Source organism: Phoca vitulina, unplaced genomic scaffold (assembly GCF_004348235.1).
Source record: "Phoca vitulina isolate PV1807 unplaced genomic scaffold, GSC_HSeal_1.0 scaffold7, whole genome shotgun sequence".
NCBI classification, from domain to species: Eukaryota; Metazoa; Chordata; class Mammalia; order Carnivora; family Phocidae; genus Phoca; species Phoca vitulina.
In genome coordinates this window covers 57,266,382-57,284,841 of record NW_022589710.1, presented here as the reverse complement: position 1 = coordinate 57,284,841, position 18,460 = coordinate 57,266,382, and the positions used below count along the sequence as shown (strand labels likewise).

Below are 18,460 nucleotides of genomic sequence, written 5' to 3'. Positions count from 1 at the left end.
AAGATCAAGGAGGAATTTGGGAAGATGAATAGAGGCTTCTTTATCTGGCTTTCTTTCTCCCTCTCTGACTTTAGCTTTTCCTTCTGTCTGCTTCTTAAATGTCAGTGTTCTTTAGGAGTCTGTAGCCTTCTTTTCTTTTTACTTATTCTCTCTAGGTGATCATTTAGAGCCATGATTTTAACGCCCACGTCAGCTAACAGTTGCCCCAGCTTCTCTCCTTAACTCTAGATACCCCGTCCCTTGAGTGTCATACAAATATACCATATATTACACATTTAAAAGTGAATCTCTCTTTGTCCAACTCTATTAAAACAAAAAGTTTATTCTTTCTCTGGCTCTGGCCTACCTTTCCAACTTTGTCTCCTGCCACTTTCCAGGTGGCACTCCTCCCCTCAGCCACCCTGAATTAGGCTTTTTCCTGACAGCACCCTGATCTCTGTAATCTTGGTGTCCTCGGGTCTGAAACACTTTCTCGTACTTTTCTACCCAGATCTTCCTCAGTCTTCCAAGATACAGTTAAAGCATTAATTAAAATTATTTTTATTTATTTGAGAGAGAGAGAGAGAGAGTGCTCATGGGGCAGGGAGGGGGAGGAGTGCCCCATGCCCAACTGACTGAGCCACCCAGGCACCCCTAAAGCATTACTTTTACTGGAAGACCTAATCTTCTTCCTCATCTACATAGGCTGGGTTAAATGTGAGAAAAAGTGATAAAGTAAAAAATGACAGCTAGGAGAAGAAGTAGTATTGGCTTGGTAATTTCTACCTTATCCTCTCTGCTGTTGCTTAACCTATGCTGAGGGAGGTTGATTTTGGCTATATAAGTTTATCAGGGCTACAGAGGAAGTGCTCCCAGATCTCTTTTGTTACTGCCTATACTGAGCTGGATGTTTGGAGGTTCTATAGAGATACATGGAGTTTTAAAGCTTTTGACCAAGTGTGGTTTGCTGTGTGTATATGATGAGCCAAGTCAGAGAGAAAGGACAGTGCCTCTCTAACTGTCCCTCACTTGATACTTGTGAAATTTTAATCTCAACACAGTAGGTAAAGATCTCTTTTTTTTAAGATTTTATTTGTTTATTTGACAGAGAGAGACACAGCGAGAGAGGGAACACAAGCAGGGGGAGTGGGAGAGGGAGAAGCAGGCTTCCGGCAGAGAAGGAAGCCCAGTACGGGGCAAGATTCCAGGACCCTGGGATCATGACCTGAGCCGAAGGCAGATGCTTAACCACTAAGCCACCCAGGCACCCCTCTTTCAGCTAGATACTGATACCTTATAGTTCCCAACTATTAAAGACTCTCAAGAAAGCAAATCCTCTCCTCTTGTTCCCTTGAGATTTCTGCCAGCATGATTTGATGGAGAGCCATATATACTATGTATATACTGTATCTTTTTTATGGGAGCCATTCTTTCCACCCATTTGAGGATTTAAATAGTAATTCTACTTTGCAGAAATCTGTTTCTAACTGGGTAGATGGCATTTCTCATTTGGACAGGAAGAGGGCATAGGTTCTTTTCTTTCTCTCTTTTTTTAAAGATTTAATTATTTGAGAGAAAGAGCGCGCGTGTGTGTGTGTGCGCACGCGCACCTGCGCATGCCTGTGTGTGAGTGTGGGGAGGGGCAGAGGGAGATAATCTTCAAGCTGACTCTCTACTGAGCACGGAGCCCAACTCAGGGCTCGATCTCACAATCCATGAGATCATGACCTGAGCTGAAACCAAGAGTTAGACACTCAACTGAGCCACCCTGATGCCCTGAGGGCATAGGTTCTTAAAGCTAATTAAGGTTATGGTAAACTAATAATGATAGCAAACATTTATATAACATTAATCATATAGTAACTCTCATATATATATTAATTTCCATGTTAACCCTATGAAACACTTTTATTATCCCCACTTAATAGGTGAGGAAACTAAGCTACGGAGAGGCTGCATAACTGCTAAAAGTAATCCAATTAGTGAGAAATGGAGCTAGTGTTCAAACCTAGGCAGTCTGGTATCAGCAACTATGCTTTAAATCAGAGATTCGTAAACTTTCTGTAACAAGTCGGGAAATATTTAAGCTTTGTAGACCATACTGTCTCTGGCTCAACTACTCAGCTCTACATTGTAGTGGGAAAGCAGTCACAGACAGCTTGTAAAAGAATGGGTATGGCTGTGCTCTAATATAATTTTATTTACAAAAACAGGGTGCAGGCAGGATTTGGCCTGAGGGTTGTAATTTGCTGACCCCTGCTTCTAAACCAGTGCTTTTCAAATTATGTGTTGTGGGCTGATCTTTATGATTTCTTCTTTAACCCTTCAGTTACTTAGAAGTGTATTGTTAATTTCCACCCATTTGGAGGATTTTCTGTACAACTTCCTGTTATTCTAATTTCTGTTTTTGTCAGACAACATAGTCTGTATTTTGATTTTTTAAATTTATTTAGGCTTATTTTGTGATCTTCATGAAGCTCATATGCACTTGGAAAGAATGTGGAAAAATATATGTATTATACTGTTTCCTTTCTCCTTCTGTTTACTGTGCTATTATTCATTTTACTTACACATATTTTGTAAATTTCATAACTGTTATTTTTGCTTTAAACAGTTTTAAAAGAAAATTAAAAACAAAAGCCTTATTTACATATTTGCCATTTGGGCATTCTTCATTCACAAGTGTATCATTTCTGTCTGCCTGAAGAAATTTCCATTATCATATCTTCTAGTGCAGGTTTGTCAATGGTGTATTTTCTCATCTTCTGTTTACTTGAAAAACATTATTGTGACCCAATTTTCAAAAGATAATTTTGCTAGGTATACTATTCTGTTACCTTATTCCCCCTCAGCATTTTAAAGATTTTATGTATTTGAGAAAGAGAGAGAAAGAGAGAGAGATTGGAAAGTGCGAGCAGGGGAGGACCAGAGGGAGAAGGACAACAGACTTGTATCTTTTCTTAATGCTCTAAGCTGCTATTAATCCTATGGAGTGAATTTTTATTTCACATAACTTAATATTTATTTTTACAAATTCTACATGTTCTTTTATATCTTTTATTTCTCATTTTATTCCTTGTATGTTTTAAAATAATTCTTTTTGGGGGGGTTCCTTTTTTTAAATTTTAAGTTCAATTAATTAACAATATAGTGTATTATTAGTTTCAGAGGTAGAGTTCAGTGATTCATCAGTTGCATACAACACCCAGTGCTCATTCCATCACGTTCCTTCCTTCATGCCCAACCCCCAGTTACCCCATCCACCCCCACCTCCCCTCCAGCAAGCCTCAGTTTCTTTCCTATGCTTAAGAAGTCTCTTATGGTTTGTCTCCCTCTCTGGTTTCATCTTGTTTTATTCTTCCCAGGTTTTTTTTTTTTTTTTTTTTTTACTAACCAGAATCTTGCTGTATGTATTGTTCTTTGATGTGCTTTTTGGAGATGTTCTCAGCCTAGCACACTCCTTTTATCCATTCTATATTCCACAGAAATAGATGTTTGGGTTGCTTCATTCTGCTGTTATAATTATTCCCACTTTTTGTGCACAAACTTGAGCACAGGGGCTGAAATTTGAGGGGAAAAGTGTCAATTTGAGCCCTTGGCAATCTGAGGTGAAGGCATGTTGACTTGGCATTTAGCAGGTGGCAGACCGTGCATGCTGACTTGGGCAGGAGGGCGGTTGGACTGTGAATTTGGGACCCACAGGCCAATGGCTTTGTGTGTGACAGGGACGTGGCTGGTTTTGCTTTTAATTTTTGTTTTTCTGGGAAACTTGATCTCTCCCTCTGTTCTAAATGAAAGCCTTGCTGGATAGAGTATTCTTGGCCACAGATTTTTTCCTTTTAGCAGTTGGAATTTATCATGCCACTTTCTTCTGGCCTGCAGAGTTTCTGCTGAAAAACCCACTGATAGCCGTATGGGGTTTCCCTTGTATGTACCTGCTTTCCTTTCTCTTGCTGCTTTTAAAATTCTCTCTTTATCACTACTTTTGGCCATCTTATTTACTTTGTGTCTTGGTGCAGACCTCTTTGGGTTGGTTGTGTTGGGGGCTCTCTGTGCCTCCTGGATCTGGATTTCTCTTTCCTTCCCCAGATTCAGGAAGTTTTCAGCTATTATTTCTTCAGACAAATCTTCTGCCCCCTTTTCTCACTCTTCTCCTTCTGGGATCCCTATCATGTGACTGTTATGCCTGACAGTGTTGCTGAGTTCCCTGGGTCTATTTTCATTTTGCGTATTTTTTCCCCACTCTCATCTGCTCGGCTTGATTGCTTTCTATGACTCTGTCCTCCAGGTGGCTGTTCCTTTCTTCTACTTCCTCTTGCTTGCTATTTATTCCAGATGGTCTATTTTTATTTCCATTTAGTGAGTCCAATAGCTCTAATTGGTTCTTTTTTATGTCTCCTATCTCTTGGTGGAGGGTCTCATGGAGGTCCTGCAGTCCTTCCTCAATTCTAGCGAGTATCTTTATGAGCGTTACTTTAAATTCACTATCAGACATATTACCTCCGTTTCGTTTAGGTCTCTTGCTCTGATTTTGTCCTGTTCTTTGATTTGGGACATATTCCTCTGTCTCCTCATTCTGTCTCTTGCGTTGTCTGTTTTTCTGTGTTAGGAAAGTCAGCTACGTCTCCTGCACTTGAAAGTAGTGGCTTTATGAAGAAGAGGTCCTGTAGTGCAATGTCTGTTCCCCAGAACCTGATGCTTCAGGGGGTGTCTCCTATGTGTGTTGCTCCAGGGGTGTCCTACCGTTGTGGCTAGGATGTGTTTGCCTTCAGTCCTGTTGTCTGCGATGGCTCTCTGCCTGTTGTGGGCAGAGTCGGGTGCCCGTGGTGCAGTGGACTGCTCCGAGGCTGCCTAGGGCTTGAGTTGAGTCAGACCAGGCGATTGCCAGAGATGCAGTAGCACCAAACTGCAGGCACTGTCCCTGTGTCGTCCCCGGAGAAGCTTTTGTTGGTGGGTAGGGCCTGCAGTCAGACCCACTGCCTGACCCCAGCCCACTGCTGGGGTCACAGTCAGACGGGTGCGTGGTTATCTTCCCCTCTCCCTGGGGTAGGACTCACTTTGGAGTGGTGCTGACCCTTGTCTGGGCCGCGCGCACACTGCCAGGCTTGTGGCACTGCTTTGACGGGATCTTGCCAAAAGCGATGGGAGGGGGTGGATCTGCTTCACTGTGGCCTCTTGTCTATGCTGGGCTGCAGAGAGTCTGTTCTGCCAGTTTTCGGGCTGCTTTCTGGGTTATTTATGCCGACGTGGGTGCTCTCTAGGCGGCCAGGCGGCAAGAGGTCAGCCCAGGGACGTCCTACTCCGCCATCTTCCCAGCAGCCTCTGCTCTAAAATAATTTTTGAGTAAAGCTCTGGGCTGGCTCAGTCAGTGGAGCATGCAACTCTTGATCTTGGGGTTTTGGGATTTAGCCCCACATTGGGTGTAGAGATTACTTAAAAACAAAATCTTAAATAAAATAATTCTTGAGCATCTTGAACATTTTCATTTTAATAGCTAATGTCTCAATTTTAATTTCTGTGGTTCTTAGGTCTGTTTCTATTAACTGATTTTTCTCCTGATTATTTGTCACATTTTCCTCTTTGTTCACATGTCCAATAATTTTTTATTGGATGCTGGACATTGTGTTACATTCTGAATTCTAGATTTTGTTGTATTCCTTTAAAATATTTTGGACATTGTTCTGGCAGGTAGTTAAGTTCCTTGTGGATCAGTTTGATCCTTGTGAAAGCTTGCTTTCACACTTTTGGGGGACAGGGCTAAAGTAGCTGTTCCTCCAGAACTGTTGGTTTAATTTCACCACTAAGTTGTGACCCTTCTGGGGTCCCCATTGAATACCTAGTGAATTCAAAGAAATATCTACATTCTGGTTATTGGGAACTCAAGGGATCTTGACCCTTTGTGATCTCTGGGAATTTTTTGGCTTCAGCTCCCCAGTAATTGCTTTTTTTTTTTTTTCCTCCAGAATTTGTTCTTTGCATGGCCTCATGGATTTCACCCTAAGCATGCAAAGATTGGTGTTCTCAAGGGGACCCATAAACAAATTTTCTGGAGCTCTTTCTGTGCTCTGCAAATTCTAGCCATCTTGACCTCTCTGAATTCCAGGCTCTGTCTTCTCAAATCAGCAAGTCTGCTGGGCTCTGTTTGGATTCTACCTTTCTATGCTATAATCTGCAAGTTGTCTCCTAGGTGAAGGCTGGGGCAAGTACCTGCACCTTGTTTCTCCCTCTTTCAGAGCTCACAGTGCTTCACTTCCTGTTATGAATGTCTGAAAGCATTTGTTTCATACATTTTATAGTTTTCTGGTTGTTTATCATGGGGGCAAGTTCAGACCCTGATACTCCTTCATGGCTGGAAGTCCATATTTTGTGTTTCTTAACCCCTCTCACACTTTCCATCTCACTGTCTCCTTAACTCTGTATTTTCATCTCCCTCTAATTGCCTATTTAACTTTTCCACTGTGTTTTAAATTTCATTTATTTTTCATTTCTAGAAATTCCATTTGCTTCTTCAGATCTGCTTGAATACTTTTCACAGTCTCCTATTCTTTGCTCATATGAAGATACTTTGAAACCTTAATTTTATTTCTCTCTTCCCCTCATAATTCCAATGTCTGATGTTTTCTAGAACTGATTTTGCTATTTGTCTTGCTGATTCTTACTCATAGTCCCTTATTTCCTATGGTTATGGCGGTTGGGGGTGTTTATTTTTATGTTTATTGAATTGCTACCTGTAGGAATTCTTTGAGGGATGGATTGAAGTGTCAGTTCTCCAGGTAGGATTTATATTTGTGCTACACTGTTGAAAATGCCTGAAGACTGAAATCCTCAGGACCACTCTGAAATTTTCCACTTGAGGGGTTCATAATTAACGTGGAGTTAGGCCCTATGACCGTGTGAAAGCTGCTTTTGACTATCAGTTTTCAGGGAGGATTGTCTTCCCCTTCATGAATTGCCGTGCCCCCCCCCTTTTTTTTTAAAGGAGTGGTTTCTTGTTTTCCCTTATTCTGAGGAATTCACTGCTTTAGTCAGAAGTCTGAAGTTCAAATCTACACCTTGGACTGGCCCTAAACTTTATCTCCTATTTTTGTCCAGCCTATAGAGCAAAAACCAGGCTTACCAGGAGTTAGCTGGTACCTTTAGAATAAAGTGGTTGTGGGAGCTCTCTTACCCTCCAGGATTCCTGTCTGAAATCTCTTTGTTTTTGTTCCAGATTTCATAATTCCTTGACATAATTCAGCAGTGCATTTAAAAAGATTATGGAAACATAGAATCCATTTACATTTTATCCAGCATTTTTAGTTTTTAGCAGGAGAGATGTTTAGGGTATTTTGTCAGTCCTACCGTTAGAATGGAAGTCTCTTCTGTTCCTTATTGTGAAGAACTACACGTATGTGAATATTAACAAGATGAAATACATCCAGCCTTTCTCTGTGAAGTCTATATAATATAAATGTGTAAGTTTTGATGTGTAAGTTTATAGTACCCATGAGTATAATTTGTTTGCCATTTATAATTTGGTTCCTTTTTTATTTGTTTGCCTTTTTATTCCCTCATGGACTTCTTGGATATAATTCAGCGCTTGGTTTCGGTTGGACTTGATTCAAAGAATGCAGTTTGTGTTTGGGATTGGAAGAGGGGAAAAATGTTATCTATGGCCCCTGGTCACACAGATAGAGTAAGTATTCTCCTTTGGGGTTTCTACTGGGTATTGGATGGGAAAAAGAGGAGAGCCAGGGGATTCTATGTTTCCATGGTTTGTTATTGCCAGATAGTTCATATGTAATTAAAAATTTAAAGTACAATTGCAAATACTCATAAAATTTTAGAACTGTATATATATAGTAGTACTCAAAGATATGACTCAATATGTGAAGTGTTAGCACAAAACTTTTAACCATTGTTTGCTTCAGTGAAAATGATGAATTTTAAGTTATTCAGACCCCCATTTAAAAATTGAACGGCTCATGCCTAGGGTCTATGTAGTTTTGTTTATCACTGGTTTATTATGTACATATCGTAATTAAAGTGAAACATGATATTGTGTGTGAATTTGAAATTATATATTATTAAAAAATTTCAGAGACCTAACATTTTTTACTTTGGAAACTTATTAAAAGTATATTCCTTATTCTAAGCTGTTTAAGTTAATATAGAAAATACTTTGTAGTCAGCTTTTTATTTAAATATTATACTACTTTTATAAACATACATCAAAAACTTTATCATAAACCCTTAAAAATCTCTCATTTTTTTTGTGTGTGTAGTAAAATTCCAATCTGAATCAGCACAGGAGATGTAGTCATTAATTCTGGGTGGGGGGAGTGGAATCTATGAATCTATAAAAGTTATATAGAAAATTTTGTGTGTATTTGCATTTTGGTAAATACACTTGTCTTTTAGCAGATTCTCAAAGGGGCCTGTTACACACTCACAAACACAATTTAGATCATTAAAGTGTTAGGTATATTTTATTAGACAATTGTGTATTCTGACTTAGATCAAAGCATTTCACACTTTGGATTTAGTAAATTGATTATTATGAAAAATGGTACTGTCAGAATTTTTATTTTGGTGGTTAGTATTTTAAAGTTGCACAATACGGTTTTCATATAATCTGTGTAATGGTGAGTTGTTAAACATTAATTTATAAGACATATTCTTTATTATCACTGAAGAGAATAATTTTGTACATATTTAAAGGTAATAAGCATGTTAGGTGATTATGCAGGTAGGTGTCAAAGAAACATGGTAAAGACTAACAATGATTTTTTCTTCTATGAAATTATTTTTCAAATGTTAGTTTTTCTTTTATTAAAGTGCATGAGTCTAATGTGTATTTTATTTCAGCTGGGTTTTTTATTGTTTGCTCTTATAACAAAAATGGTTTGTATGTATTTAGAGTTTTGGGAGTTTTAGACAAGAACAAAGCCTGGGATCTCCAAACCTTAAGTATAGGTTAGTTTTGTTTGACCCATAAACAACAAAGCTAAAAAATAAAAGCAGAATTTATACTGTGAAATAAATATTATGATTATTTATGTCAGTAGTTCTGTATGATAGAAGGCTATAAAAATGTACTCTATTTCAATTACTTAAAGTTCTCTATTTCTAGCTGTATAAGTGTTAAATGTACATTCCATTCAGGATCTTGCCTCTGTAAAAATTATGTAGGTACCTGCCTCATGCCCTAGTTCTGGTGAACTATTCTTGTTACTTATGGACCAAATTTTTTAAAAAATTAAAAATAGAGGTATTAATTTTCACTTCACTAGTTTTGTAAAGTTCATAGAAGCTAAGAAATAGTTTTTGTTCATATCATTTACATATTTATTTCTCATAAGATTGTGAAGTGTGGGATTCTGATTATTACTTAGTGAGGAATATTGTTTTATGATAGGTAGGGTTTGGGGGTTTTTGGCCTTTTGGATGGATTCTTAAATGATTCTGAAAATAAGTATTTTAACCATGAATCTGATTTGTTTGCAGATATTTGATATCTCTTGGGATTTGTACCAGCCAAATAAACTTGTCAGCTGTGGTGTAAAACATATCAAGGTACTAGAAGGGTCTTGTTTTATAATAGTCATGTATACTTACTCTCTGCTGCCAAGTACATACCACACTATTTACAACATAGAGTAGTCTTAGGATTTTGACAGTACTTGTTTTTTTAAATGTCAACATTTTTAACATTCTGATGTTCAACGTAACAGATATTTATTGTGTCATTATAGTGTGTGAGGCACTGTAAGGGATATAGGTATGAGTAGGGAATGAATAAAATACTGTTCATAAAGGAATTTATAGTCTTGTGAAGTAGGCTTTACTCTGTTCATCTTGTCTTCTCATGTTTCACTTACAGAGTAAAATGTGAGCATCAGAAACCAAGAAAAGTAAGAGGTTTCTTTCCCAGAGATAGGGTGGTGTGGCAGAAGCAGCATGGGCAGAGTTGGCTTTACCATTTACACTTAGCACTGTTTGACCTGGGATGAGTCATGTAGCCTCGTTGAGCTTTTTTCACATCTTAGAATTGTGGCTTATAAAGTGGATTAAATAAGGCAGTATTTATTCAAGTGCTTGTCATAGGTCCTAGCACATGGTCAACTTTCTGAAAGTGTTGTCTTTTCCTCTGTATTTACTCTCTGATTTGACCTTAGCCTTTGGTAGCCACGGTTTATTTTGCTTATGAAAGCTCTGGGTTTTGTTTTACAATTATAGTTCAGGTTTTGAAACCATATAGTCAGTGGTGATATTCATTCTTAGGTTTACAGTTACTGTTAAATCCCTGGTGCAGATTGGAAATACTTGTTTTTCTTCCATTATCTGATTTAACAGTTCCTTGTAACAGTTAATTCCTGGTAAGATTCTGTGTTCACATTCTTTCTTTGATATGCTCACTTCCATCCACATTTTCTCCAAAGCATCTTTAGCTGCCACTGCAATTCTGGTTTTGATATTCTGGTACTGATTTGATAATGAATAGTATTAAATATTTTTGAACAAATATTCAGTAGCAAAAGCCTCTATGTTAGGTTTCAGGTACATAGTATAAGCACTGTGAAGGTAGAAATTTTTGTCTTTTTCATCTGTGATGAACAAGATGATGTTTGATGTAGTACTTGATATAAAATACTTAAATTATTGGCAACTTAATAAACAGATCTTACTGTTTTATATTGTAAATGAAACTGAAAGTTCCATTTTCAGGTTTTAAACAAACTATTCTTCTGAATTAAACTATATTTTTAATTAAAAAAACTATATTTTTACTATGAGTTAATTTCTTTTCTTTTGGTAGAGTCAATGAAAAGTAGGGTAGATCTTTTTGCAGGCAGTACGTGTGAGGACACTAAGTCCCAAAGATGATTTAGAACTTCCTTGTCCAGTACAGTAGCAACTAGCCACATGTAGCTATTTAAATTAAGTTAATTAAAATTAAATAAAATTTAATCATTTCTTCAGTCATCCCAGTAGTCACATTTCAAATGCTTAAGGTCCACATGTATCCAGTGGTTACTCTATTAGACAGTATATGTACAGAGAGAATATTTTCATCACCACAGAAAGTTCTATTAGATGGCATTGATCTGGACTATAAAACAATAGTTCCTTTACTCTGAGCATGAAAATTATTTGGATACCTGGGTTTGACTCCCCAGAGATTCTCTCTCAGTTTATTTTGGTGGGGGCCCAGGCATACCATGTTTTATAATTTCCCTCAGGTGAGTTTAATGTGCAGCCAAAGTTGAGAATCACTCACCTAGATGAAAATAATAGACTGAAATAGGGATTTGCTGAAAGGAAGAGAACTAGCTATCCTTGTGCACAGGAATCATGGAGCTTTTAGAATTAAAAATCAAAGTTTCATTGATTAAAGCATTCATTAGTTATTTGAATGGATAAGCATCATAATTTTTAGTTTTTTGAGGCTTCAGGTTTTAAGATTTTTAGGTCTTAAAATAAGATCTGAAAGAGGTAAGATCTTTATTATTAACAAATTATGTTACTTTAAGTGGTAATTTACTTATTATAAAGTTGAGTTTATTCTCTGGGCCAGATTTCTTTATGCAAAACTATTCTGTATATCCTTGCCCTGTTCCATTTTTGTTTCTTTATTTCTTTCTGCAAACTATTAAAATTTACCTGAATCCACATAAAAGAATAAAAACCCTGGTAATGAAGATTTATGTTTGACTTTCCGTTTTCTCCTAAAAATGAACAAATTATCCCAAATGTGTATCTCTCTTATTTTTAAGCTTTACAAGTAAAGGAATTGCTCAGCTTTGAAAATATCAATGAGAGCAACATTTTTTTCCCATCTTTACTTCATCAAAGATTGAACATTAGGTTTGGTCCTCCTTCCTATTAGTGTATGGTGTCTTATCTTCATTTTCATTGCTAATGCATAACCAACTCTTTTACTTGTCTGAGTTTCAAGTAGATTTTTTTCAGAGACCAAAGGAGGGAAGCGTAGCCTATTTTAAAAATAATCTAGTTCACCCCCCTTATTCTTATAGATAAGGATTGAAACCAGTGATTTATCTGCTATAATCTAGCTATTGACAACACTAGGATGAGGATGTGAACATTTGAATGCTAATGTTTCATAAGGGGATTTCTTAGGTAATTCTTAGTCTGCTGCTCTAATGTAGCTTCAAAGTATTAGAAATATTTTACTTTATTTATAAACATTCTTTGGTAATTTGATTATACTGTGTACCTTTTAGTTCTGGAGTTTATGTGGAAATGCTCTGACCCCAAAACGAGGGGTCTTTGGTAAGACTGGTGACCTTCAAACAATTTTGTGCCTGGCCTGTGCAAGGGATGAATTAACATATTCTGGTGCACTTAATGGGGATATATATGTTTGGAAAGGAATCAATCTTATAAGGACAATACAAGGAGCCCATACTGTAAGTATATTTACATATTTTAAATACTTTTAGATAACTACTTACCTTCTTGTCTTAGAATGAAAGATATAGAATATAGCAGACTTTCTAGTCAATTCAGTTACTATGAAGAAACATTATGCAATTTGACACATGGATATTTATTAAATTAGCATAATTAGTACCTTGTTCAAACCATTGCTCTAATATGGTATCTTTCTCAGAATAGTGTTGATAAAAGGCTTGTTAAATTCAACCTAAAAGTATTCTAGGTTAACTACATTAGAATAAAGCTAGTACTCTTATGGCTAGTTTACCAGTGGGAAATTTGGGGACAATTCTAGAAAAAATATACCTTTTAAATTTTAATATCATTCTTTCATTAAGTGAGTGGCAAAGGAATTTAAGTTTTGTAATTCATGAGATTTTCATATAAAAAAGTTAACAGGGCGCCTGGGTGGCTCAGTCGGTTAAGCGACTGCCTTCGGCTCAGGTCATGATCCTGGAGTCCCGGGATCGAGTCCCGCATCGGGCTCCCTGCTCAGCCGGGGAGTCTGCTTCTCCCTCTGACCCTCCTCCCTCTCGTGCTCTCTGTCTCTCACTCTCTCTCTCAAATAAATAAATAAAGTGTCAAAAAAAAAAAAAAAAAAATAAAAAATAAAATAAAAAATAAAAAAGTTAACAAATCGGGGAAAAATCTGTTGTGAAAACCTTGTAGTGGTTTTTTTTTTTTTTTTTTGATTAAGGATTTTGGGTAGTTGGGTCCCTTACATAGAGAAGGGAACTAGAGAGTGCAGAGCTGCCACATGATTAGCAGTAAGATCTCAAGTAGAGAAGTTATTAAATGTATTAATATGACCCACTATTAAATAATATATTACATATTAAATATATTAAAGAACCACTTAGAACAAGACTTGCTTTGAGCAAAATATCTGAAGACCAGAAATACCAGATTCTTTTCCACAAAGATTGTGGCAACTCACATTTTCCTCATTAGTATATAAAAATACCAGTTTCTTCCTCATACTCCTCAGTACAGGATGTGACCACCATTAAAATTTTGGGTTGTTTTCTGGCTGCAAGTAGTAACTTCTTGTTTTAATTGTTTCCTATTTGTGAAATTTCATATTTTATTGGCTACTTGAAATTCCTTTTCTGTTAATTGGTTTTTCTTACCCTTTGCTCTTTTTTGTTACCTTTGTTGTTGGATTTTCTTTACTCACTTGTATATAAGGGGTGTTAACCCTTAAACAGTCCTACACGTTGCAGATATTTCCCCAATCTGTTTGTCTTTGCTTATAATATCTTATATGAAAAATTGTTTTCCTTTGTGGCTTGTGGGTAACCTGCCTTGCATAAAAGGACTCTCATAGTTCAAAGTTACGTAAATGTTCTTCTGACTCTTTTCTAACTTACTTATTTTTTTACATTTAGAATTTTATGTCTATAATTCATTTTTATACGTGGTGTAGGTTTAACTTTATGTTATGCCCGTATCATTGGTCATATATTGTGCTCATACACACACACACACACACACACACACACACACACACAAACACACACAAGAGAGAGAGTTATTTCTAGATTTTCATTTGTGTTTTCTGATATTTATTCCATTTATTCCGATGTCATATCAAAATCTTTTAAAGTGGGTTTCTACCTACACACAGTAGATTTTTCTTAAAGAGTATATATTGTTAAATTTATTTTCTCTGCTAGGCAGGAATTTTTAGTATGAATGCTTGTGAAGAAGGCTTTGCTACTGGTGGCAGAGATGGCTGTATTCGTCTTTGGGATTTAACTTTTAAACCGATTACTGTGATTGATCTCAGGGAAACAGACCAGGGATACAAAGGTAATAACAAAACAAATGTCTCACTACTAGGCAAATTCTAAATGTAGCAAAGATTGTCTGTTTCTTTTAGTAAATATAAATGTATGTTTTGTAAATATAAATGAGACTCAAATTTGCCCCTTTGTACTGTGTGCATTTAATTGAATTCCTTTTATTGGAGAGGTGAATTTGCCTAAAGACAGTCTAGGTTTACTGTTATGACAAGGATTCTTTTGTATATCTAATGCTTATTAAAATGGGACTTAGAGATGTGATAAGTGCTTGCTTAGGTAACCTTGGATTTTAAAAATATTTTACTATTAGAATGCTAAATGTAACTATTTAGCAAACTGTTGAAAATAAAGTATGTTGAGGATTGGGAAAAGTTTTGTTCAGGATCATTTAAATGCATGTAGATGTGTTTTTCCTTCATCCAAATTTGTCAGCAATTGGGAGATACTTTCTTTTTTGGGGATTTAAAAAATTGATATAATAAAACAGAATCACTATTAAAAAAACATTATTCACTAGTGTGGTATTGTAGGAGTAGGATTGGAAGTTGCAGAGGTCTGTGTTTAAGCCTTATTTCAGTCAATTACTAGGTGTGTGACCTTGGGCTACATATTTAATCTCATCCATAAGTGAGAATAACTATCTCATAGGATTAAATGAGCTAATTTAATATACGTAAAATGTTTAAAAGTGTCTGGCACAAAATAATCATCCAGTAAATGTTAACTGTTTTATTATTTTCATTAGGTTTGCTAAGCATTATTGTACCTTAAAGTTTGCAAAATAATTTGACACTTTTTCTTATTTGGCCCTCACAAGAACATTGTGAAGTCCACGGCACCTTTATGTTGGCCACATTATACAGATGAGGAAACAGAAACACTAGTTTTCCTGAGGTTACAAAAGGGACTGTGGAATATATGGAAAAAATAGAAGTCTCTCCTTCTAATGATTTTGTGAGCAGATGGAAGAAATGAAATGTAGACACATGAAAAGTCAGATTATTATAAGAGAAAAAATAATACAATTAAAGGTAGTTTCTGAATAGTTACTTTTTGCATGGTGGAGACTATGTTGTTATAAGACTTTGGCTGAAGAAGTGGTCAGACTATGACTAAAGTTGTCTAGTAAGGAAGAAGAATGTATGTCTTGAAGGATGCATAGAAATTAGGTATATCATATCATTTGCTATGTGGATGTATCATTCCATATAGCAAACAACATGGATAATTGAAGAAAATGTATGGATCAAAGACTTGCAGATTCCTTTTATCTTACATCTAAGGTATAAAAGGTACAAAAATTAAATTGATTTAGCAGATTGGCATTATATCATAATAGCATTTATCGTAAATACAATTTACTTTTGATTAGGTTTGTCTGTGAGGAGTGTTTGTTGGCGAGGTGACCACATTCTAGTTGGAACACAGGACAGTGAAATTTTCGAAATTGTGGTGCATGAAAGAAATAAACCTTTCCTAATTATGCAAGGGCATTGTGAAGGTGAACTTTGGGCACTTGCCATCCATCCTACAAAACCTTTGGCTGTGACTGGAAGTGATGATCGTTCAGTCAGGTAAGCAAATGAAAATGTAATTGCATAGGCTGGAATTTATCCTTAGACAAACATAAGAAAAACTTAATAAAAACACTTCAATTTAAATATTAACAGCTTACAATGTAACAAATGAACATAATTAATAGGTACTTAGTAGAATTAACAATTTATAAGATTTTTTTTCTCTTAATGACATAAGTTGGAGTTAGCTACATATCAAAATGTACACAGCTATTTCTGCCTTTTTAATAGCCATATAATATTCCACTGCATGGGATGCGTGGGTGGCTCAGTCAGTTAAGTGTCTATCGTCAGCTCAGGTCATGATCCTGGCGTCCTGGGATTATGCCCCATGTTGGACTCCCTGCTCAGTGGGGAGTCTGCTTCTCCATCTGCCCACCCCACACACTTGTACTCTCTCTCAAAAAATAAATAAAATCTTTTAAAAAAAATATTCCATTGCATGGATATACTGTAATATATTCGACCAAATAATTTTTTTAAATTGTAGTTGACATACAGTATTACATTAGTTCCAGATGTACAACATAGTGATTCAACAATTATATACTTTACAAAATGCTCTCCACAATGAGTATAGTTATCCTCTGTCACCACACAAAGTTATTACAATTTTGACTATATTCCTCGCAAACTGGTGCAGTCACTGTGGAAAACAGTATGGAGGTTCCTCAAAAAGTTAAAAATATAAACCTCCCTATGACCCAGCATTTGCCCTACTAGGTATTTATCCAGAGTATATAAAAATACTGATTCGAAGGGGCACATGCACCCCAATGTTTATAGCAGTACTATCAAAAACAGCCAAATTAGGAAAGAGCCCACATGCCCATTGACTGCTGAATGGATAAAAAAGATGTGGGGTGTGTGTGTGTGTGCGTATACACACACATACACATATATATCTACACACACAATGGAATAATACTCAGCCATCAAAAAGAATGAAATCTTTCCATTCACAACAATGTGGATGGAACTAGAGTGTATTATAATAAGCGAAATAAGTCAGTCAGAGAAAGACAAATACCATATGATTTTACTCACGTGGAATTTAAGAAACAAAATAGATGAATGTAAGGGAAGGGAAGGAAAAAGAAAATAAAATAAAAACAGAGGGAAGCAAACCATAAGAGACTCTTAAGTATAGAGAACAAACAGGATTGCTGGAAGGGAGGTGGGTCAGTGGATGGGTTATATGGGTGATAGGCATTAAGGAGGGCACTGTGATAAGCACTGGGTGTTATATGTAAGTGATGAATCACTGTATTCTGCTGAAACCAATACTACACTATATGTTAACTAACTTGAATTTAAATAAAATCTTGGAAGTAAAAAGAAAAAAAAACAATGATTGGGTCAGCCAAGAAATCAAAGAGGAAAATAAAAAATACATGGAGACAAATGCAAATGAAAACACAGTGGTCCAAAATCTTTGGGATGCAGCAAAAGCAGTTCTAAGAGGGAAGTTTATAACAATACAGGCCTACTTCAAGAAACAAGAAAAAGCTCAAACAACCTACCACTACTCCTAAGGGACCTAGAAAGAGAACAAACACAACCCAAATCCAGCAGAAGGAAGGAAATGACAAAGATTAGAGCAGAAATAAATGATACAGAAACTAAAGAAACAATAGAACAGATCAGTGAAACCATGAGCTGGTTCTTTGAAAAGATCAATAAAATTGATAAACCTCCAGCCAGACTCATCAAAAAAAAAAAAGAGAGAGAGAGAAAGGACTCAAAATCAGAAATGAAAGCGGAGAAGTAACAACAGACACCACAGAAATGCAAAGGATTATAAGAGAATAGTGTGAAAAATAATATGCCAACAAACTGGACAATATAGGAAAAATGGATAAATTCCTGGAAACATGAAACCTACCAAAACTGAAACAGAAGAAATAGAAAATTTGAACACTGATCACCAGCAGTGAAATTGAATTAGTAATTCAAAAACTCCCAACAAACAAAAGTCTAGAGGCTTCACAGGTGAATTCATCAAACACTTAAAGAAGAGTTAATACCTATTCTTCTCAAACTTTTCCAAAAAAGTAGAAGAGGAAAGAAAACTTCCAAATTCATTCAATGAGGCCAGCATTACCCTTGTACCAAAACCACGTAAAGACACCACAGACAGGCCAGTGTCTCTGATGAACATAGATGTGATAATCCTGAATAAAATATTAGCAAACCAAATCCAATAATACATTAAAAAAATCGTTCCACAGTCAGGTGGGATTTATTCCTGGGGTGCAAGGGTGATTCAGTATTTGCAAATCAATGTGATAAATCACATCAGTAAGAGATAGGATAAATAATATATGATCTACATCTATTTTAATAGATGCAGAAAAAGCATTTGACAAAGTACAACATCCATTCATGATGAAAACCCTCAACAAAGTAGGCTTAGAGGGAACATACATCAACATAATAAAGACCATATATGAAAAACCCACAGCTAACATCATACTCAATTGGGAAAAACAGAGCTTTTCCCCTAAGGTCAGGGACAAGACAAGGATGTTCACACTCACCACTTTTATTCAACATAGAACTGGAAGTCCTAGACAGGAATCAGACAAGAGAAAGGAATAAAAGGCATCCATATTGGTAAGGAAGAAGTAAAATTTTCACACTTTGCAGATGACATGA

At 36.2% G+C, this 18,460-nt stretch overlaps 1 protein-coding gene across 7 annotated transcripts in view; it reads left to right on the top strand.

The window, feature by feature from the left end:
• EML5 (EMAP like 5) overlaps window positions 1-18,460 on the top strand; it is a 168,586-nt gene that overhangs the window by 32,810 nt on the left and 117,316 nt on the right. For 6 of the 7 annotated variants that reach the window (XM_032405737.1, XM_032405736.1, XM_032405735.1 and 3 more), the window contains exons 3-7: window positions 7,556-7,654; window positions 9,466-9,534; window positions 12,207-12,392; window positions 14,097-14,232; window positions 15,598-15,799. In XM_032405737.1, the coding sequence (XP_032261628.1) occupies window positions 7,556-7,654; window positions 9,466-9,534; window positions 12,207-12,392; window positions 14,097-14,232; window positions 15,598-15,799 (692 nt within the window). Of the gene's footprint in view, window positions 1-7,555; window positions 7,655-9,465; window positions 9,535-12,206; window positions 12,393-14,096; window positions 14,233-15,597; window positions 15,800-18,460 lie in introns of those variants that run through there. The other variant, XM_032405740.1, reaches the window with a different exon arrangement.